General features: G+C 48.3%; 3 protein-coding genes across 4 annotated transcripts; 1 reads left to right on the forward strand and 2 right to left on the reverse strand.

Moving 5' to 3' along the window:
* Positions 1-5,810: 5,810 nt before the first annotated feature.
* On the forward strand, positions 5,811-13,463 carry eif3d (eukaryotic translation initiation factor 3, subunit D). Of its 2 annotated transcripts, none has more exons than XM_056610076.1 (16): positions 5,811-5,964; positions 6,616-6,747; positions 6,860-6,905; positions 7,156-7,292; positions 7,395-7,480; positions 7,955-8,027; positions 8,351-8,466; positions 8,769-8,901; positions 9,036-9,183; positions 9,982-10,112; positions 10,768-10,853; positions 11,380-11,509; positions 11,700-11,842; positions 12,306-12,498; positions 12,857-12,950; positions 13,363-13,463. In XM_056610076.1, the coding sequence occupies exons 1-16, from the start codon at positions 5,953-5,955 to the stop codon at positions 13,374-13,376; spliced, it is 1,674 nt and encodes a 557-aa protein (XP_056466051.1). In that variant the 5' UTR covers positions 5,811-5,952; the 3' UTR covers positions 13,377-13,463. The 2 variants fall into 2 exon arrangements, with proteins under 2 accessions (XP_056466051.1, XP_056466057.1); XM_056610082.1 differs by having other exon boundaries at positions 5,820-5,926.
* On the reverse strand, positions 13,150-16,736 carry sult3st1 (sulfotransferase family 3, cytosolic sulfotransferase 1). The gene is made up of 6 exons (XM_056610810.1): positions 16,461-16,736; positions 15,724-15,929; positions 15,259-15,385; positions 14,996-15,090; positions 14,524-14,695; positions 13,150-13,829 (listed from the first exon to the last, which is right to left on the reverse strand). Exons 1-6 carry the CDS (start codon positions 16,600-16,602, stop codon positions 13,693-13,695), a joined length of 879 nt encoding a protein of 292 aa, XP_056466785.1. The 5' UTR covers positions 16,603-16,736; the 3' UTR covers positions 13,150-13,692.
* A 265-nt stretch (positions 16,737-17,001) lies between these two features.
* On the reverse strand, positions 17,002-22,428 carry LOC130405206 (apolipoprotein L2-like). Its single transcript, XM_056610239.1, has 4 exons — positions 22,359-22,428; positions 18,844-19,350; positions 18,635-18,754; positions 17,002-18,347 (listed from the first exon to the last, which is right to left on the reverse strand). Exons 1-4 carry the CDS (start codon positions 22,391-22,393, stop codon positions 17,501-17,503), a joined length of 1,509 nt encoding a protein of 502 aa, XP_056466214.1. The 5' UTR covers positions 22,394-22,428; the 3' UTR covers positions 17,002-17,500.
* Positions 22,429-22,591: the final 163 nt, after the last annotated feature.

Here is a 22,591-nt window from a genome sequence, read left to right on the forward strand (position 1 = left end):
CTATGGAAACATCTCACCAGCGACGTGGTTCAGAAGACTCTCGGGTCAAAAGGTCTACGACGTAAACCTTCAGAGTGGACGAAAACGACACTGACATTTTGATTCAGGCCTCAATGACTTTTAACTTTTTTAAATGATCCCATTATGGCATATTTCTTCTTAAATTATACAGTGTACATACTGTAGATTCCATAGACATTATTAAACAACCTTGAATGCTAAATAAAAATCTATCAAGGAGGAATCCAATCTACTGGTCTTTAAAGACGTACGTTAATGAGACTTATTATGCAATTTAGACTTATGACCATACAAATATCTCTGTGAGTTGAATTCTGTTTAAACTAGATGACTGTGTGTCCAGTCCACATTGTGTATCACCTGCTACTGAGTCTACAACTGAACACCCTTCATTGGTATGTGTGTTTGCGTGTGTGTGTGTGTGTGTGTGTGTGTGTGTGTGTGTGTGTGTGTGTGTGTGTGTGTGTGTGTGTGTGTGTGTGTGTGTGTGTGTGTGTGTGTGTGTGTGTGTGCAGGGCCGACGGACTGCGGGGGAAAGTGAGGCAGTCGTGGGGGGGCCCAAGGCAGAGGGGGGGCCCATGGCAACATAGTGTTAGCAGTTGCACATGGCCTCGTCTCCCCCCCCCGTCAACAATTGAGGGGGGGGGGGGGGGCATCAGTACCTCGTGTACAGGGGCCCAGGATTTGGTGCAACGGCCCTGTGTGTGTGTGTGTGTGTGTGTGTTGAACTCTGTTTAAATTAGATGAATGTGTGTGTCCATATTGCGTGGACTGAATCACCTGCTACTGAGTCTACAACTGAACACCCTTCCTTGCCATTCATATTCATGAACATATTCATAACAGGAAGAACACAACAGGAAGATAAATACTGAGAGTAACAGCCCATAACAGCCAGGCAAATCCGACCAACGGGAAGCTGCCAACACAAAATACACCTTGACAAAAAACACGAATCCTGATGTGTTGGGGTTGGTTGATGAAGAGATTTGATTTCGGCAGCGTTTGATTTGTTTCTGTGTATTCTGAGTGTTCCTTCTCAGCAGAACATGGGGAAGAAGGCAGTTCCTAGAGGGACATCATGCCAGCAGACTGAAGACAGCGTTGTGACTTTTAAACCACTACTGACAGCAGTCAGGCTTTTGATATGAGGCCACTTTTCAATATGTCTTTGGGATAAGTGAGGTGTGTTTCTTTACACAAAGGGACCGTTTAACAGAACCAGGCCTGTCTGAAGGGTTGTCTTCTACATGTTCTTTAGAGGATCTGGTTCAGAACCGACAGACCCTCAGCCGGTTCAGTATTCATGATCCGGATCACGCTGTGTTCTTTAATTACCATTGTGTTGTTCCTTCCTGCCGTCGACCAATGCTGAACCGAACCACAAGCTCACTAACCACTGAAGGCGGTGGCTAGGAATCTGTAAGATATCTTGTTTTGTATGTTTTATGTGCGTTACACTTACTGCATTGACGTTAAAGAAAAACAGCCTGCGTTCATTTTCCTTTAAACATTATTAAAGCTGCCTGTTGGTGATGTTCAAAGTGTGTTCCTGGTGTGTTTCACTGTGTCGCGTTTCACTCAGACGTTGATGTGAGAGCCGGCCCGTTTCCCCTGGCTGTAGCGCTGCGAACATCAGTGTGGGGGGGGGGGGGGGGGGGGGGGGGGTTGTGGCTCGGTGACCCCCAAGTGTCTCACGGACGACTCACGAGACTTCTCTGAGATCTTCTCAACCACTGATCTTTTGTATACAGTAGGTTGGTTATAGGGTCGTTTCCCATTTTATTTCAGCTCTTACACAACTCATAGCTCATAGCTCTGGGCATCAGGTCGGTCGGAGAAGGAGACACAGACCAGTCTCCCGTCCAGTGTTGTTTTTGGCAGGCATTTTAGATTTAGTTTTAGTCTTAGTCTTTTTGACGAAATGCTTCTTAGTTTTAGTCCCATTTTAGTCATTTCTATCTTTGAAAGTTTTAGTCTAGTTTTAGTCTGACGAAAACTCAAAAGGTTTTAGTCTAGTTTTAGTCCGACGAAAACTCGTCCACCAGCCTCTCTCTGTAGTGTATGAGTGTGTGTGTGCCGTGTGCGTGCAGGCGCAGCTGCGCGCGAGCACACGAGCCAGTGTTGCGGGGGGGGGGGGGGGGGGGGGGGGGGGGGGGGGTGGAAGGGTCTCACGTGACGCGTTTTATCCAATCAGGTTGCTTGGATGCTCCAATTGAAACCCATTCTATTCTACGTGAACCACCTACATGTATGCCGCTAGAAGCAGTTAAAAACGGAGCGGACTAGAGCGGACTGGAGCGGAGTGAAATCCCCACCCGGGCCTTTGAATTTAAAACCGCTCTGCGCTCCAACCCGCTCCAACGTATTTCTTCCGCTCCGCTCCACCACCCTCTCCACGCTCCGCTCCGCTCACATGCTCTCACTAACAATTTAGTCTCGTCTAGTTCTCGTCTGACGAAAATGTCTACATTTTTCGTCACATTTTAGTCTTTATATGGCTTTGGTGACGTTCGTCTTAGTCTCATTTTCGTCATGGAAAAAAGGGGTCTGACGACGTCATTTTCGTTTTCGTCTTACCTGACGAAAACAACACTGCTCCCGTCCAGTCCCACTTTACACCACACCATCAGACCAGACCAGTCACTTAATACCATCAGACCAGACCAGTCAGTTAATACCATCAGACCAGACCCAATCCAGTCACCTTGCAGCACACCCCATCAGAGAGGACCACAGGAGTATCGCTGCCTGCCGGGGTTGGTTCAGTGGGTTCATGTGAATTAGGCTGCTTATTAACCAACGACTGATTAAACAGGAACAGGGGGAACTAATCGAGTTACACAAGCAACTCGATTTCACCCAACACTGAACACACTTTAGGTTGCGTGTGTGTGTGTGTGTGTGTGTGTGTGTGTGTGTGTGTGTGTGTGTGTGTGTGTGTGTGTGTGTGTGTGTGTGTGTGTGTGTGTGTGTGTGTGTGTGTGTGTGTGTGTGTGTGTGCGCGCGCGCGTGTGTGTGTGTGTGTGTGTGTGTGTGTGTATTCGTTTGTGTGTGCGTGTGCATGTGTGCGCAATTGATGGACCAATCAAAAGATATGTAACCTCTGAGAAACTGCCGGCCTCGTTAGTAATATAATAAAAGCCGTTGGCTTTCCCGACCACCGCGGATGTCGCCTCCCTCCACTCATCAACCCAATTGAAGGTCTGCTCAGACTCTCTCTCACCACACCTTGACCCCCCATTAGCCTATCTCCAGCCTTCAGGTCCTGTGAGTCAGAGCAGCTTCTCAACACGTGACTTGTATTGCTTTTCTCCATCCGACTTTACCTCACTTTCTCTCTCTCTCTCTCTCTCTCTCTCTCTCTCTCTCTCTCTCTCATTGTCTCTCTCTCTCTCTCACGCACGCACACACACACACACACACACACACACACACACACACACACACACACACACACACACACACACACACACACACACACACACACACACACATACACGCGCGCACACACACTATCAACATCTGGGGGTCTGAAACCCTTGACATGCACTGTTTGCTTTGCTCAATCCCTGTCCGGCTTTCTGTTCCGCTCGCCGGAGAACAGATAGCTCACTCCGCATCTGAACGAGCAGAGTTTCATCCTGCTTGGACATCTGCGCGCAACGCCGCTCTGACCCAAGGCTGTGAGGCTTGTTGCTAGGAGACCGCAGCCCGCTCCGAACGACTCATAAGAAGTCAACCGTTGTGGGGGGCTCTCAGGTAAGTGGGCGTGTGGGAGTAGCTAACCTCGATAAAGGTTTTTGCCGTGAGGTGGGGAGCGCGGCGGTTCGCGGACAAAACGCGGGGCTATGTGAACGGCACGGCCGGTCTTTGTCTTCGCTGAAAGGCAGCCCGGCCGTGAGCTCCGCTGCCCATGGACGGGGACGCGGATCGCCACGTGGGCGACAACCTTCAGACCCGCGAGGGACGCTGCGATACAATCGCCCAACAATAATGACCAATCAAAACTATAGTAGTATATCTAGTACTTTATCAACACAATACTTGACGCCCATGGGAAAAATACACATATGGAATTAAATATATGTGTCATGCAGATTTGTATATTTTTATGCATATAAAAATATGTGTGTGTGTGTGTGTGTGTGTGTGTGTGTGTGTGTGTGTGTGTGTGTGTGTGTGTGTGTGTGTGTGTGTGTGTGTGTGTGTGTGTGTGTGTGTGTGTGTGTGCGTGTGTGTGTCTGTGTGTGTGTGTGCTCGTGTGTGTGTGTGTGTATGTGTCTATTTCAGCTACAATAGGCAGCCTTGCTGAGTGACGCAGGTGATGTTTCGTGTACATCCTTGAGTATCAAAGCTTGTTAACTCTAAGATATTTGAGTCCTTTCTGCATTGTAATTTGTTGGATTCAAATAAATAATTCAAGTGTGTGTGTGTTTGTGTGTGTGTGTGGGTGTGTGTGTGTGTGTGTGTATGTTTTGACACCGAACAGTGTGAAGCAGACACACAAGCACGCACGCACACACACACGTTCGCACATTGTTGTATTTCTCCCAACAGGTATGGCAGTTTGAGAGCATCTGGAGTGTCTTTGTAGGCCTTTCATTCCTTTGTAATCCATGGGAAGTGTGTATTCCTGATGTCTTTGACTGGCAGGAAGTGCAGTTCTGTTTCTAGCTGTTTGTGTGTGCAGTGAGAGCACAGTCTGTCTTCTCTTGGGAGCCAGGTCTGTCTGTGGCGTCCCTTCTCGATGGCCAGGCTGTGTTCGCTGAGTCTGTATCTGGTCAAGGATTTCCTCCGTTTTGGGTCGGTCACGGTGGTCAGGTATTCTGCCACGGTGTAGTCTCTGTTAAGGGACAAATAGCATGCCAATTTACTCTGGTTTTTGGTGGACTCTTTCCAATCTGCCGAATACTTTTCCTTTTGTTTGTGTTGGTTGTTGTGTGTTAGACAGATTTCCAGGAGAAGCTGGCTAAGGGGACACTTTTGGACTTTTAGTATTGATTTGCAGAATTTGTCCCATTTTATAAAATCTTGGTTGGTGAGTGGGCCCCAGACTTCAGAGCCATGGTGGAATGTGTATTTGTTGAGGCTGGGTCCTTCTTCAAATATCATTATTTTGGTTTTACTAAGGTTCACTGTTAGGGTCCAGGTTTGAGATCTCTCTCTCTCTCTCTCTCTCTCTCTCTCTCTCTCTCTCTCTCTCTCTCTCTCTCTCTCTCTCTCTCTCTCTCTCTCTCTCTCTCTCTCTCTCTCTCTCTCTCTCTCTCTCTCTCTATCGCTCGCTCGCTCGCTCACTCACTCACTCGCTCGCTCGCTCGCTTAATAAAGAGGAAACATCATTTTTGATAAGAGCCTCACTTTTAACTTAATGGCCCAACTACAATTTTACTGAAACAATAAATAGCTGCGGTGCTCTAGTTACTGCTATTGTTCTAGTTAAGTCTGGTTCAACACAATCTTTGGGGTCATCAGGGTTACATGACATAAAAAGGCCCACAGGATTAATAACATTTGACGATGAGGTGAAAATATTGCCCCTTTTATCAAAATTATTTTCGTTATTAGAATATGCAAATAATTTAGAACACATTCATTACTAGGATGTATACCAGTTTAAAATAACTAATACGAAACTATTAGAACGTTCAACTAATATATCTAAATATCACGAAATATTTTTATGATGTCAAATTCTATTTTAATAATGTCATACAGTAACAATCTAGCGTTTTACACAGACGCCGATTACGACATGGTTGCGACACCCTCCTCGCGACACCAGAAGCACGTTTCGCTTTACGGCAGCTTACCACTTCCTTTAGCGTCGTCAGGCCGACTCGCAGATTCCTATCCCACCGCGCGGTTGTTATAAACTGCTCCTAAAGACGTCAAAACGTCTGAGGTAAAGCCAGACTCCGTTCTGTGAATATGCATGAAAACGTAAGCTTTACAACCTTGTTTTTCATTTTTTATTTCAATGTCACTGTACTGTCATATATTGTCCGATGCTAATTAGCATAGCTATGCTAACCACCTGGTTGGCCCTCGTAGTGGGCATAGCTCGTTGTTAGCCACAGCATCGCTACGTGTCATTATGTTATATGATGATCATCTCGTGTTAATGTCATGTCTATTGTCTCATTTCGCCTTTAATCGGCGTCCTTAAGCTCTGACCTCCTTAGTGATTTGGCTCCCAGATGCTAACGTGCTAACCCGTTAACCCATACGGGAACGGGCTATGCTAGCCTTTGTAACGGTAGGCTGGTGATGCTTCCTGGGTCTGATGCCTAGCCCTCTATGGTCAGCAATGGTCTCAGGAGTATGATAGGCCCGGTTATAACCTGTTAGCCTAACGGGGCCTTCATTATTCTGAGGCCATAGCTGACCGTAATGCTGCTGTTGAAGGCCTGATGAATTAGGACTGTGTAGGAGTTGTATATCGTCACTTGAGCAATTCAACGTACTTGAACGCACTAATGTCTGTAACTGTACTGTACTGTATTTGTATGTATTTGAATGTGGTGGCCGTTGTGTTCAATATAAAATGTCCTGTGCGTGCCAATAATGTAACATTGAGTGTGTCTATTGGAGGCTCCGGAGATGGCGAAGTTCCACGCCCCTGTGATCCAGGACAACCCTTCGGGTTGGGGTCCCTGCGCGGTGCCGGACAAGTTCAAGGACATGCCTTACCAGCCCTTCAGCAAGGGGGACCGTCTGGGAAAGGTTTGTCTCGTTGTCTTGTGTCTGTGGCGTTTTTGGGATTTGTTGTTTTGTTTTTTCTCGTTCACGTTTTGGAGTGTGTCGTATTCTGACAACGGACGTTGTGTTGCTGCAGGTGGCTGACTGGACCGGGGCAACGTATCAAGACAAGCGATACACGAGTAAGAAAGCAGCATCTTATCCTAGCTATCCTTGTTGTGTGTACATAGTGAATGGGTTAACCTAGTGATTGTTAGTGCTTGGCACTTGGTTCTATGGACATCCTCACTGTACTGTTTTTCTGACAAATGTACTTATTGTAAGTCGCTTTGGATAAAAGCGTCTGCTTTATATAAATGTAAATAAGCAGTTAGTGTTGGGTGCCATCTTGGAGGTGGTGACTGAACTGGTGTTGGCTCCTCCCCTCTCCAGATAAGTACTCCTCCCAGTTCGGCGGCGGGAGCCACTACGCCTACTTCCACGAGGAGGACGAGACCAGCTTCCAGCTGGTGGACACGGCCAAGACGCAGAAGACGGCCTACCAGAGGAACCGCATGCGCTTCGCCCAGGTAACGTCGCCACCGCCGTCTTCAGAACGCCATTGAGCCTCGGTGTAGTAAACACCAGTCAGCCAGCCAGCCCTCTGATGTGCAGGCGGTTTGTTTCCACAGAGGAACCTGCGGCGGGATAAGGACCGCCGGAACATGACGCAGTTCAACATGCAGACGCTGCCCAAGAGCGCCAAGCAGAAGGAGAGGTGAGCACCCATCACTTATCAGATGGGACGTAGTAGTGTAATAGAAGCCGTTGGCTCCCCCGACAGCCACGGATGTCCTCCTCCCTCCACTCATCAACCCAATTGAAGGTCTGCTCAGACTCTCTCTCACCACACCTTGATGCCCCATTAGCCTATCTCCAGCCTTCAGGTCCTGTGAGTCAGAGCAGCTTCTCAACTCGTGACTTGGTATTGCTTTTCTCCATCTCTCTGTACCACTCTCTCTCACCTACTCTCTCACTCTTTCACTCACTCACTCACAGTGGCTCCAGCAGCTGACACTAGGTCAGTCTCTGGTGTGGCACCAGGCAGTGATCATATGAATGGGTGTTTTGGTTCCAAACGATGATGGGGGGGGGGGGGGGGTCACTGGTTTGTCGGACCCAGTGGGCTACATTATATTTGTTCTTGTGTGGCCTCCGAGCTGAGCGGGCTTTAACCTGAACCTTGTTTCAGGGACCGCATGCGCCTGCAGAAGAAGTTCCAGAAGCAGTTTGGTGTCCGTCAGAAGTGGGACCAGAAATCTCAGGTGAGCTTCAGATGTGGCATACTAAATGATAAACAGTCAATAAAGTAACGTTGTTTTGGGGTTAAGGCCTTCACTTTATTGCCCAAACCTCTTCTTTTACTAGTGTCATCAGTGGTAGGCTGATCAACATTTGACTGCCACCTTTCCTTTATAACCACATCAGTGCTGAGGCATATTTAGGTTTGTGTGATTGACGAAGCATTCAGAGGAGACTATGCATTCTCCCATCTAAAACGACATCAATCCCCTGTTGAGCATTCAGGTTAACATGTCAGTGAAGGTTGGGCCTGATTGTACCCCTGTTGTCACCCCCCCCCCCCCAGCTGAAGCCCCGCGACTCCTCCGTTGAGGTGAGGAGCGACTGGGAGGTGAAGGAGGAGATGGACTTCCCCAGGCTCATGAAGATGAGATACATGGAGGTGGCCGAGCCCACTGACATGTGAGTCGCCACACACCAAACACTACACACAAACTACACTCCACCCGCGCAGCAAGGGGGAGGTACAGCAACACAGTTTTCAACTCGTCGTTTTGTCTATAAAATGCAACAAAGGAAAGATGTCCACAGTGCTTAGCCTCCCTGGTCGCTGAGGGTTAGCGTGTGTAGCGTAGCTCCAGGGTAGCTAGCCTCCCTGGTCAGTGAGGGTTAGCGTTCCTCCAGGGTAGCTAGCTTCCCTGGTCAGTGAGGGTTATTATGCGCGGTGTGTGTCCGCTGTGGCCTAACTCGGCCGTGTCTTGCAGTGAGAGCTGTGGCGCCCTGGAGTTCTACGACAAGGCCTTCGACCGCATCACCACCCGCAACGAGAAGCAGCTGCGCAGCATCAAGAGGATCTTCCACACCGTCACCACCACCGACGACCCCGTCATCCGCAAGGTGAGGGCCCCCCCTCTGGGCCGAGGGCCACACGGTGGCTGGGAACGCTGCTCGATCCCCCGCAAGGTCCAAGGGGCCACCGGTGGTCTTTGAGGAAAGGTACTGATGGACTTTGTGTGTCTTTGTCTCTGCAGCTCGCCAAGACCGTGGGCAACGTGTTTGCCACGGACGCCATCTTGGCCACCCTGATGTGCTGCACCCGCTCGGTCAACTCCTGGGACATCATCGTCCAGCGGGTGGGCAACAAGCTGTTCTTCGACAAGAGGGACAACTCTGACTTTGGTACGTCGTGCGAACCCGGTCCCGGCGGCGCGAGGTTCTCTCACTCGTCAGACCTCAGGGCTGAGCTGAGCTCCAATCAGGGGGGGCGGGCGTTTCGCTTCATGTTAGTATCGACCAATCATCTTGCTGGAAGCGGTGTATCGGAGTTGGTCATTGGCCAACGGAATGGATTCAAATAAATAATTGAAATGTGTGTGTGTTGACACCGAACAGTGCCACACACACACACACACACACACACACACACACACACACACACACACACACACACACACACACACACACACACACACACACACACACACACACACACACACACACACACACACACACACACACACACACACACACACACACACACACACACACACACACACACACACACACACACACACACACACACACACAGAGAGAGAGAGCGCAAGCGTTTCAGATCAGCACCGTGGAGACTGGCCGCTGTAGATAAACGCGTATTAAAGTCCCCTTCTGAAAAGTCTTCCTGCTAGAATCCGTTTCTCTTGCGTCAAACATCTCCGCATCGGAGCAGGAACCACGGCGTAGTGCCGCCCCTTCGGGTGTGGGTTCACGGCCCAGGGCTCTGCTCTGTCAGACGGTCTGCTGGGACGGCTGGACCCCACATCGATCCCAGCGTGGTTATAATGCTGAGATACAACTCGGGGACGTTCAACTGAACTGACCGCTTTGGGGAGGCAGGATCTACGGCGAACCGCTCCGTGTTCTCAGCCCCTTTGACTCAGTGCTGATGCTTCTGGTCTGTACCCCCCCCCCCCCCCCCAGATCTGCTGACGGTGAGCGAGACGGCCAACGAGCCCCCCCAGGACGAGGGCAACTCCTTCAACTCCCCCCGCAACCTGGCCATGGAGGCCACCTACATCAACCACAACTTCAGCCAGCAGTGTCTGCGCGTGGTCAGTCCTCCTCCTCCTCCACCTCAACCCCTCCTCCACCTTTGCAGTCCTCCTCCTCCTCCTCCTCCACCCCTCCTCGTCCTCAACCCCAGGGGTGTGAACGGTCACAAAAAATTGTAAACGATTACACAACCCCCTTTTTTTTTCCGTGTACACGGTTAACCGTTTTCTATCCACCCCTATACCGCAGTCGTGCTACAGGGGGATTATTTGTTTATCGACACGGCGGATGCGCGAGCAGAATCATCGCAGAAGAAAATTAGTTTGACCGGTTGCCATGGTTATCTCCGTGTGGTTAATTTGCAGTTGCGGTGTTCATTAGGATGTTGTCAGCTTACTGTTACATTAAACTGCAATCAGAAAAACACGGTTATATGCTATAGACCCTAGAGAATCTGTGGTTTAAAGGCTGGGACGAATTTCAAATTATAAATATGTAAACTTTATGTTAAGTATGGACCGTCGCGGTGATTATTATTATTTTTTCTTCCTGTTTTCGCTTACTGATTTTTCCTAAACTGTTATGATTTACTAACCGGTTACACGTGTACCCGTGCGCACCCCTACTCGGCACCACCATCTCCACCTCCTCCTTCCGAACGCGCTCTCCTCGATCTAAAGCTGTTGTTTCTAATCGAGTGCCTCTTCTCCTCAGGGAGGCGAGCGCCACAAGTTCCCCAACCCCAACCCCTTTGTGGAGGAGGACATGGACAAGAGCGAGGTGGCGTCGGTGGCCTACAGGTGTGTACCGCCCCCTGCTGGCCGAAAAGACCCCCCAGCCAGGCAGGCCTGGGGGGTCTCGACCTCCGTCAGGGTCAGGGCCTCCAGGCTGTAGCGTAGTACGGCCTCAGGAGATACAGACTCAGGGAATGCTTAGCACTCAGACTGGAGGTCCTGAAGGAGCCAGCTAGCCATGGTTAAGATAAGGTGGAGACTTAAGGTCCTGAAGGAGCCAGCTAGCCATGGTTAAGATAAGGTGGAGACTTAAGGTCCTGAAGGAACCAGCTAGCCTTGGTTAAGATAAGGTGGAGACTTAAGGCCCTGAAGGAGCCACCTAGCTCCATGGTTAAGATAAGGGGGAGACTTAAGGAGCCAGCTAGCCTTGGTTAAGATAAGGGGGAGAGTTAAGGAGCCAGCTAGCTCCATGGTTAAGATAAGGTGGAGACTTAAGGAGCCAGCTAGCCTTGGTTAAGATAAGGTGGAGAATTAAGGAGCCAGCTAGCTCCATGGTTAAGATAAGGTGGAGACTAACCCCTCCACCCCCCAGGTACCGTCGCTGGCAGCTGGGGGAGGACATCGACCTGATCGTCCGCTGCGAGCACGACGGTGTGATGACCGGGGCCAACGGAGAGGCGTCCTTCATCAACATCAAGACCCTCAACGAGTGGGACTCCCGGGTGAGGGGGGGGTCTGAGGGGGAGGGGGGTGTTACAGCGGGGGGGGGGGTTCTGGTTCTGACTGGTTTGTGTCCTGGGACAGCACTGTAACGGGGTGGACTGGTTCTGGTTCTGACTGGTTTGTGTCCTGGGACAGCACTGTAACGGGGTGGACTGGTTCTGGTTCTGACTGGTTTGTGTCCTGGGACAGCACTGTAACGGGGTGGACTGGCGCCAGAAGCTGGACTCCCAGAGGGGTGCGGTGCTCGCCACCGAGCTGAAGAACAACAGCTACAAGCTGGCCCGCTGGACCTGCTGCGCCCTGCTGGCCGGGTCCGAGTACCTCAAGCTGGGGTGAGGACCCCATGCTGCACCCTCCACCCACTGCTTCACCCATACTCCACCCTGTCCCCTACTCCACCCTGCATCCCATAGCGCACCCACTACTCCACCCATACTCTACCCATTCCCCTACTCCTCCACCCTGTGTCCTTCAGTGATGAGGAGCTGTGGTTGTGTTCACCACACATTAAGCTTACATTAAGTCACATATTATGTTCTATATTAATATTCTGAAGGAAAAGAAAATCTGTATTGGAGAATATAACATTGGTCATTACAAATATGTCCATTTATTCACAAAGCTAGGTGTAATGTTACCTCTGAACTGTAGTTAACATTACTGAGCCGATGGAGCCAGTAACCTGTCCCATACGGCTGGTAGGAAGGCCTCATGGGAGTGTTATGGGACCGTCCTGACAGCCACTCTCTCCTGAGAGCCACCCTATGTCTGAGCCGCCTCCCCCTGGGTTCTCAGGTACGTGTCCCGCTACCACGTCAAGGACTCGGCCCGCCATGTGGTCCTGGGCACCCAGCAGTTCAAGCCCAACGAGTTCGCCTCGCAGATCAACCTGAGCATGGAGAACGCCTGGGGCATACTGCGCTGCGTCATCGACATCTGCCGCGCTCTGGACGAGGGGAAGTACCTCATCCTCAAGGACCCCAACAAGGTGAGGGCCCGCCACGAGGCCCTCGGTCTCTCTGTCTCCGTCCCTCTCTGTCTCTCCGTCTCTCCGTCTCTCTCTGGCCATGGTCTCTCTCTCTGTCTCATTCTCTATCTCTGTCTCTCTCTCTCTCTGTGTGTCTGTCTGTGTCTCTCTCTCTCTGCCCATGGTCTGTCTGTCTGTCTGTGGCTCTGACCCTGGTCTGTCTGTGGCTCTGACCCTGGTCTGTCTGTGGCTCTGACCCTGGTCTGTCGGTCTCTCTGTCTCCGGCTCTGACCCTGGTCTGTCGGTCTCTCTGTCTCCGGCTCTGACCCTGGTCTGTCTGTTTCCGGCTCTGACCCTGGGCTTCCTGTTGTCTCCACAGCAAGTGATCCGCGTCTACAGCCTCCCGGACGGAACCTTCAGCTCCGACGAGGATGAGGAGGAGGACGATGACGAAGAGGACGAGGAGGAAGAGGGTGAGTCTACAAGGCCTCACACCCCGCCCAACGCGGACAGACACACAGACTTTAGACCGGGTTCAGGCGGTTCTGTTGAGCTGACGTTGCTCTCAGATTCGGTATTCACTTAAACGGGCTTAGAAGCTGTTTCTTCCATTTAATGTGTTTAGTTCACACACGCACCCATGCAAGCATGCACAAACACCCACAGCTTGTCACATACCTACTGTATTATTTTCCCCAAAATATTTCTTTGGCCTTTGGGATGCAATGTTCATCACAAAAAGTGTCCAGCTCATAGTCTCGAGTTCTGCTGGAGATGTGGTCGATATGTCACTTAAACACCAAACATGGCTGTGTCGTATTGCTGCTGTACCATCCTGTTGACCTATATCTGTTGACCTATATCTGTTGTCCATGTTTTCCCCAGATGAGGAGAATTGAGCCGGACTGTTACAGCGACGACTTCACCTCCCTCAGCTCCGCGTGGAAACGCTTATCAAGAAATAAATAAAGATATGGAAGATTGGATATCTGTTTATTCGTCATTTGTTCTGTGATATTATAAACACAAAGTGTTTGATCCACCGCCTTGAAATACCAGCTGATCTCTGATTGGACAGTACAGACACATTACCTCGGCAACCGTAGAGTTCTAAAGCGTCTGGTTGAGTTGCATGCAACCCGGCCAATCACAGACGGAGTAGGGCGGGTCTTGGCGTGGCCATCGTAGGATTCGTAAGTTCGCCTCCAGGTGTCCTCAGGGCTCGCCGGCCCCCTGTGGGGGCGCGTCCCAGGTGAACGCCAGGTTCATGTCCCCCACGCGCTCCTGAAGGACCCGGTCGAAGCGCTCGCTCTGCGCCACGGTGAAGCTGTTCTTCCAGTCCCCGACGCGGCCTGCAGCGGAGAGTCAGACTGGTCAGAACCTCCAGAGGGTATGTATATATTTTTTAAACTGTTTTCCAAGTCTGCCTTTCCGGTAGGTCCATGTTTCCAGGAAGTCCACGCAGGTTGATTACCGGCTACCTTAAACAATATAATGGAGGCACCGACAAATTCAAAACGGCCAACTACCAAAAGGGGAGATTTTTAAGTTACATTTGTTTCCGCCTCTATTATATTATTTTCAGTAGCCGGTAATCGACTTGTGTAGACTGCTGGAAACATGGACTGGAAAACAGTCTTTTTAATAAACTCCCGGTACGCTAAATACGTTTTGGATGCTTTGTTTTAGGTGTAGGGACCCTAATCACGCTACTGCAGAGGTTTGGTGCTATTTTGAGCAATATTTGTGGTTAAGAAAATGCAGATTTGGAATCGTTCGGTGCCCCTATCAAATAACATGAAAGCCATTTGGGCTGTTGCATTGCTCCAGGCAACTTTGGGCAAGCTCTATACTCTATCAATGAAATAAGTGTCTGGAGGGCTTATTTTATGGGTTTTCATGCCGAAGAATTCCCTGGGTTCAATTTGAGCTGTCGTTGCTCTCATACTGTATTTACTTAAACAGGCTTAGAAGACGTTTCGCCCGTAATTACACTTTAACCTATGAAGCTAAACGCCCCCGTCCAGGTGTGGTTCTGTCCGGTACCTTTCCGCATGAACTTTCCCGTCATCACGTCGGCGGGCAGGAACTCGTAGTTGGCCTTGGGGTCTTTCTTCATGTTTCGGAACGTGGATTTCTCGACGATCTGACGGACGCTCTCGTCACTGAGGTCTTTACCCAAGAAGAGGCCGATTCTGCTCACTGCCGCCTTCAGGTCCTGGAACGACCAGCAGAGAGATGCTCAACTTCAGACTTCATAATATGTCATTTAGTTGTACCAAATCATATATTATACCGATCCATAGCCCTTATATAGAGTAAAATGTACTATTTATCAGGGCTATGGATCTGTAAAGTTTAATTTGACACCATCCATGGTAAAATCATTTACTAATTAAATAAATGAGAATGGACAAATTAAATGAATGATAAACTAGGTAAATGATTGCACCATGTATAGCGATTGTGCCATGGATAATGTCAAATGAAAGGTCCCAACTCGTTGTCACAGCCTCACTAGGATCATGTCCTCGTAGGAGAGGAAGAGGATGTGGTACTGCTCTCTCTTGGCGTGCCACGCCCGGATGTGATCGAACCACGACGAGGCACCGACTGCAAGGAAACAAAATAACTTCTCTCATCAAATATATGGTGTGTTTGTGTATGCCTATATTCAATAATATAATTAGGTTTATCTTAAGTTAGACTTATGAAGTGGTTTACAACACACTTGCCGCACATAGCGTCATAAAGATAAAAGGAATGCCAGGAACATCTCACCTTTGCCCTCCAGATATTGCTCCAGAAAGTCATCGAAGCTCTTGGGGGTTTCGAGATGGACCCAGGCGTGGCAGTAGTGATAATACGACACCACGTTGTCCTTTGGGTTCCTCATCACATAGACGATCTGCCGAGAAGACGACCGCCACAGGGTTCAACAGCCGTGGTTAAGGGGGCTCCAGGTGAGAGAGAGAGAGTGGGCAGAGGGCAGCATTCTGAATCTAAAGCACCCCAGAGGAGGTCTCCCCTCCTAGCCTACGTTTCTCCTTCATCGAGAAGTACTCAAGCACCTGTGATTGACAGGCAAGATTGAATCTCTGAACCAATCAGGGAATAGATACCCTGATTGGTCAGAAATTAGCCGGGAGCGTACTTAAAAAACGACCTCATTGTTTGATACAATTCAAGCAATGTCAACTTTTCACTCAATGCAGTGACTGGGGTTCCTTTAATGCGGGTTCCTACCTTTGCCTTCTTGCTCCTGAGCCCTGGAGGTAGGAGCATGGGGGTGAGGTGGGAGGCGAACAGCCGCGGAGAGGGCCTCAGAGAGTAGTCCTCCCGGCCCTCCAGGTACTCGAGCCACGGCATCCGCTCCAGGTTGTTGGGATAAGGAACGTGGTCGTCATCGAGCTCATAGATGGACGTGATGATCTGCTGGGTCCATATCGTTCCTGCGTCAGGTTGCAAGATATACACTCATTTAGGGCATTTAGCAGACGCTTTTATCCAAAGCGACTTACAATAAGAAAATATGTCATAAGAAGTGAAACAATATATCACTGTCAGTAGCCTACTGTAAAGATGTTTAAAGAACCAAGTGCAAGTACTAACAATCGCTAGGCTAACCCATTCCCCGTGTACAGCAATGATAGCGGCTACTGCAGATGCTACACAATTAAGTACTATGAATAAGTGCAATCTAGATTAAGTGCGTACATTAAGTGCCAGGACGTACAACATACAATGGTGACCGGGAAGGGGCTGGATAGCTGTGCAGCGTCGAGGTGAACTCTGAACAGGTGAGTTTTGAGTCTTTTGTGGAAGCTGGCGAGCGACCCTGCGATCTTGACACCGGCAGGGAGCTCGTTCCACCACCGAGGTCCCAAAACAGAAAAGCTGTGACTTTGTTGATGGACCTTTGCTTGCTCTTAGCGATGGCGGTACCAGACGTCCAGCTGAGGTAGTTGAGCGGACGGACTCACCTGACTTTGGGTAAGTGACCAGGAAGACGTCGCTGTCACGGATCTCAAAGCTCTGAAGGGAGTCGATGTATTCTGCTGTGGTCAGACCGATCCCGAAGTTATAATCCTTATACCTACACAGAGATTCACTTATCTTATCCATAGCTCTATTTTGGTCTGGATCATACAGCACTTAAATGTGTTGTGTCGTGCATTAACCGCAACAAACCTAATGTGCACTCGAAAAGATAAGATACTACACGACGAACATGGACTTTGGAGTTTCCGCTTGTAGTTCCCCAGATGAACACAAGGCGGCACTGCGGCGAAGGTCAATGAGGGATCAATCAATGATTCACTGAACGGCATAAAACTTAATCAAGAATAGTTTTATTTTGAGTCATGCTGTTACTTAAAACGAATTGAAACGAATTACTACTTAGCGTAAAATCTAGCTCCAATTTTCTTTTTCTATGAATATACTAATTTAGTCTTCACCTGTAAAAAAATAAAGTTGATATATGTGCCATGTATCACCACGGCTTGTTTATTATAAAAGAATTACAAAAACCATCAGCATTTTGTCTATGGCCTATATACTTTATTTGACCAAAGCTTTGTGTATTTACTAAAGCAGACAGAAACCGAGGCAATCGTATCCATTATTTTATTGGCTTTCATTGTGCCGCACTCGGAGGTACATAATTTACATTCATTGGGTAACATAATTGAGGAGCAAGTGCAATAATCAATGGTTGTTCCGGGAAGACAACAGTGACAAATCACACATGCTAAATGTAAGAAAAGAGAGGTTGGTCTCTACTTTGAAGTAGTTTTGCACTCAAACATGTCCTACCTTGGATTCAAGCTAAGAAACTAGTCAGAACCAGCTCCTGGCTCATCATGTGTTGTGCTGCAACACAGGATATACCGATATCAGAACGCACACAAAACACTTATTTTTTTTTACTTTGGTTATGTTTCAATCTCATGAGATTTAGGATGAGAGGATTTAGGATCCCTGTTGATCCAACAATTATCGACAAATGCAAGAGAGGGCATTATAATTGATTTCTGAATGAGCTCTGAAGAACATTTTCCCTACTCTCAAATTGCTTCATGCCAGTACCCACCGAGTCATGGATTCTTGTCCAACAGTCCACTTCTGAGCGCAGAAGGGCCGCCCTGGCTCTGATGAACTCTGAGGCTTCACTCTGTTCCCCTCTGTACAAACTGATGCTGTCTGTGCAGATGGTGTAGATGTCCAGACCAATGAAAAGGACATTCAACCCAATACCAACAACCATCTTGCCTGTGGCCACGAGTCCCTTATTGAATTTCATTCCCATACTTGACATTGTTCCCTTCGAAAAAACTTTACGAATCTTAGCAACACCAGAGCCAAATTTTACAACCTTAAGAACCCCTTTCCCGGCTTTAATTTTATCCCAATTATCCACTCCTAATTCACTTTCCCTCTGGTTGATGACCTTATCCAGGCACGCCTGGATGCTCTCCACATCTTTCATGAAGCTCAGGAGGCTTTTTTCGGCGCTCTTGTTCTGTACAGAGTTGACTGCTATCTCCGTTGCTGTGGTGACTCCATAGTTTACACCACTGCTGATCCCCATTCCCAGCCCCCAGTAGATCAGACCCAGAGACGCCCCAGCTGTCCCTGGGGCTAGAACCAGTCCTACAAGGCCCAAGACCCCCCCCACGACCCCCACCGAGCTCCCAGCCACACTGGAGATCTTGGAGCCCATTCTCATCCGGTCCAGCTGGACGGCACAGCCCTCCATCTCATCGAGGAACTGGAGCATTCTGGGAAGACACTCGCTGAACTGGTCGACAAAGCCCGACACCGACTCACCCTGGAATAGGAACAGCAGTCTGAAGTCCTGGTCCTCCCTGGATGAAGTGGACCGGATAATTATAATTCTGTCCTTAAACTATCTGTTTTTTCTGTGTGTAATGTTAAAGTTTGGCATATCTTGATGGACTCTTTTTATCAAGTCAGCGATTTGATATTAACTTCCAAGACAAAGCCAACAATGCTTTTGCTCTTCAAGCAGCAGACCACTGGTCTGGTCTTATCCAAACACCTTTTCAAGTTGGGCTTGTAAAAAACCCAAGATCCAATGATAAAAACATTGAAAGTCATAATCTTCCATCTGCAGATCTTGTGTGGTGCTCACCTGATATCAGAAAGCTGGTCTACGTGAGAACTGATATTTTGCACGACATCCGATGTTAAATCCTCAGCCAGCTGAACCTGTGGTGGTTCACCTCGTTCGTCCTCAAAGTCAATCGCAGAGCTGTGAATGACATGGTTTACAGTCAAATGATGCTGTTATTGACTTAAGGAAGACTTTGCTATAAATCCCTGTTGAATCCCCCAGCTTACCAGAACACATCACAGATAATCTTAGTGATGCGGATGTATTTGTCCAACACAGCCTCAAAGACGGCCAAGTTGTGGAGGCTGGGCGTGAAGAAGACCTCAGCATCTCTCCTGAAGCACAGGAGGAGAGGACAGACCAGCTGGGCAGCTAAGATGATGTCCTCCACGCTCTCCAGGCTGAACCCCAGAGACAGCTTCACCACCTCTTCTCCACCCGTGAACACCGGCAGAGAAGTTACTGCGAGCTTCTCCACAGCATCCAGGAAGCAGGTGAGCTTCTCCACTCCTTCCAGAGTGTTCTTCAGCGCAGTACTCAGCGTCTTCTGCTGTTCATCTTTTGTCATCTTTTTCTTTTCTTCAAGCTCTTCAAGTATTCTTTTCAGTGTATCTAATTCTGCGTTCATCGCCAGCCTCCAGCCACTCGCATGCCCACCGCTGAAGTTCCGCACTGTATCAATGTATTCAAGTGTCTCCGAGACATACTGCTGCAGAGACCTTACTGCTTCATCTCTGGGGAATTAAAAGAAAGACGGATAATTAATTTAGCATCAAAAGTCAAAGGTATATGCCAATGTCGTAGTTTGCTGTATGATGATAATTGTTTAATTAAAAGTTGATCAAAGGACCATCCTGTCTGGGTGATTAAAGCTTTGTAACCATCTCTCCTCCCTTACCAAGGTGAAGGTGACTTCGTCATACAGAACATTTACCGGGAGTGTAAACAATACCTATGATATCTTATTATTGTTAACATTCATGGCAAGAGCGTGCATTTGCCATGAATGTCATTTAAATCGACTTTGTGTGTCGACTTAAATCCCATTGATCTGATCGGGTCTAGTGTTCTCCGGTTTGTGTTCTTTAAGTTTTGTTAGATTATTTAAAGTTGAAGTTCTACATAAATGTAACATCAATTTATGCAGGAGGGTGGTTTTATTTTAGTTCATGTACCAAACATACATTTTCTGAAAGTTAGGTCTCAGTCAATTAGGTTGCATTCTGGTGTTAATTGTGCTCACCAGTGCAAGTAACTATTTTGTGTGTCTTGTAATAATGTAACCTCATTGACTGTCAGTGTGTTCTTTGCACAGACCTTCTGAGGTTTGTGTGTGAGAGATAGCTGAGATATTCCTGTTATACTACATAACGTCATAGTTAATAATCAGGTTGTATTTAGGTGTGTATTTGTCATTGCATAAATAAATGATTAATCGGTTTTCTGGCATTATACGTTTTGGGTTGGTTTTTGGATGATTGGCCGTTATTCTTGTCGATATAGTTAGTTGGAAACTGCCAAACCGGTCTGGCAACACATAAGATGCGTTTTCCTGCGTTCTAGTCCATTTTAGGATGACCTGCTGGACATGGGCAAACCCTAAATCCGTTCTAATTCATAGCCTACATTTTCAGTTGCATGGCCTGCTCAAGACAATACTATTTAATGGAAAGAAACAATAACCACTTAACTATTGACTTCTACAGTTTTCTATGTAAACTACAATGGCAAAATTGAGATTTATAAATTTGAGATTAATTTAAAGTAGATTCAAAGTAGGATTGCAGAGGTGGATTGTTTGTTTGCTTTTTTGTATTTTACAAGTGGTATGCCCACTATGCTAACTTGCCAACAATAGGCCCATGATTTTGTAGCGACGTATTATCCACTAGGTGGCAATGGAAATTCAAAAGCTAACAATCCCCCCCCCCCCCCGCGCCGCGCCTAGAGGCCTCATAATTATTTTGATGGACTAGATGGGAAGAAACAATAAAGATCAATAACATACCGTTCCAAGTTACACACAAAACACGACAATGGGAGAGGGAGAGGGGGAGAGAGGGTGCGGGGGAGAGGGAGAGAGAGGGTGCGGGGGAGAGGGAGAGAGAGGGTGCGGGGGAGAGGGAGAGAGAGGGTGCGAGGGAGAGAGGGAGAGGGAGAGAGAGGGTGCGGGGGAGAGGGAGAGGGAGGGAGAGGGTGCGGGGGAGGGAGGGAGAGGGTGCGGGAGAGAGAGAGAGTGGGTGCGGGAGAGAGAGAGAGTGGGTGCGAGAGAGAGAGAGAGAGAGAGTGGGTGCGGGGGAGGGAGAGAGAGAGAGAGAGAGAGGGAGAGAGAGAGAGAGAGTGGGTGCGGGGGAGGGAGGGAGAGAGAGAGAGAGAGAGAGAGAGAGTGGGTGCGGGGGAGGGAGGGTGAGAGAGAGAGAGAGAGAGTGGGTGCGGGGGAGGGAGGGTGAGAGAGAGAGAGAGAGAGTGGGTGCGGGGGAGGGAGGGTGAGAGAGAGAGAGAGAGTGGGTGCGGGGGAGGGAGGGTGAGAGAGAGAGAGAGAGGGTGCGGGGGAGGGAGGGTGAGAGAGGTGTGCGGGGGAGGGTGAGAGAGCGCCCGACCTATCTATCTAACCCCGCGGCTGCGGGCATGTATAGTGCCAGCCGCTCGTTTTAACGGTAGAACATGGAATCTGTCAGGTTAATACCATGACTTTAAAAGCACCTATGACTTCCTTTAACGAATTTCGTTAGTTTAAGATATTAACAATTGTTAAATATAATTTCCATGAGGCTGTTTGGTCAGAATCTGACGAATCATCAGTAATAAGTAAAGCATACGTAACTTTTAAAAAGGTAGACTTTTCTTCTTTTTAATTTACACATGTAGCCTATAACACCTTTTCCCACAACGCAGGATCCGTGACTGTCACACCAGAGATAGTCAACGTCCTCATCCCCAGTTTCAATTTCGACCCCCGGCGTCTCTTCAGTTTCCCTCACAGGCGATGTGAGAAGGCTGTCATCGTTGCAGGTCGTCAGTGGGAAGTGGAGGCTGAGCTGCTGCTCCAGCGCTCTCGGACGGCTCCTCCGCGCTCGGGCCAGGATAGTAGTTAGCACTAGCATCCAGCGCTGTAACAACTGCTGGATGGACGTCGTCACTGATTCCGCATCGTCACCTTGTTCTCGTTTATTTGTTAAAAATCCTTGAGATGGACGGTATTTGTTGTACCAGGGCAGTAGCCTATCTTTAGTGACTTTTTCTAACGTTCGTTTACGCTTTGCCGAGGCATTTCTTGTAATTGAGAAATATGAGATTCTCTTTCACTTTTGTTTGTGCCTTGAGAAATACCGTTTATATTGTTGCAAAAATATGGTTTCGTTTCCACTGCGCGGATGCAGCCTAATGATTTGAAGTGTTTTTTCCATCTAAAATGCACCATAAAATAAATACATTGGATTCGATTTATTAATTAATTTACTAATTGTCAAGTGGGCCATATCACTTTCTCTTTAGTTCGGTTAATTTCAACACGAATATAAAACACGAGTGCGTGCGTGAACGTTCGTGTGTGTTGAAATGCCTTCAATGAAATTATAGAAATAAGATGAAATAAGATGCCTTCAATAAAATTGCTTTCAATAAAATTATAGAAATAAGATGAAATAAGATGCCTTCAATAAAATTGCTTTCAATACAATTATAGAAATAAGATGAAATAAGATGCCTTCAATAAAATTATAGAAATAAGATGAAAGGTTACCTTAGTGCGGGAGAGGTTTTTCCCTGGGTTGCCATATTAATGAGCCAGTAGAAATGTTTCTGCTGCGTATTGTTCAATACAGAGATTGTGGAATTCGGCAGGTTCTTATACTGTTCGAACGGGCGGGTCACACACGCACGCACGCACGCACGCACCGTGGTGCTCATCTCAAGCCCAACTAACGTAACTGTCCTTGACGTAATTGCGCACTGCAGTTACTGATCTAACAAGTC

This window comes from Gadus chalcogrammus, chromosome 2, assembly GCF_026213295.1.
Source record: "Gadus chalcogrammus isolate NIFS_2021 chromosome 2, NIFS_Gcha_1.0, whole genome shotgun sequence".
Lineage (NCBI taxonomy): Eukaryota > Metazoa > Chordata > Actinopteri > Gadiformes > Gadidae > Gadus > Gadus chalcogrammus.

Coding starts and splice junctions, on each gene's coding strand:
- sult3st1 (XM_056610810.1), bottom strand. CDS start 16,602: ATGGATAAGATAAGTGAATCTCTGTGTAGGTATAAGGATTATAACTTC. Junction 15,930..16,460: donor GGTCACTTACCCAAAGTCAG/GTGAGTCCGTCC, acceptor AACCTGACGCAG/GAACGATATGGACCCAGCAG. Junction 14,696..14,995: donor CCTACGAGGACATGATCCTA/GTGAGGCTGTGA, acceptor TGGTCGTTCCAG/GACCTGAAGGCGGCAGTGAG.
- eif3d (XM_056610076.1), top strand. Junction 7,481..7,954: donor AGCGCCAAGCAGAAGGAGAG/GTGAGCACCCAT, acceptor ACCTTGTTTCAG/GGACCGCATGCGCCTGCAGA. Junction 11,843..12,305: donor TCCGAGTACCTCAAGCTGGG/GTGAGGACCCCA, acceptor CTGGGTTCTCAG/GTACGTGTCCCGCTACCACG.
- LOC130405206 (XM_056610239.1), bottom strand. CDS start 22,393: ATGGCAACCCAGGGAAAAACCTCTCCCGCACTAAG. Junction 19,351..22,358: donor AAAACCTCTCCCGCACTAAG/GTAACCTTTCAT, acceptor TTAATTCCCCAG/AGATGAAGCAGTAAGGTCTC. Junction 18,348..18,634: donor GACCAGCTTTCTGATATCAG/GTGAGCACCACA, acceptor CACTTCATCCAG/GGAGGACCAGGACTTCAGAC.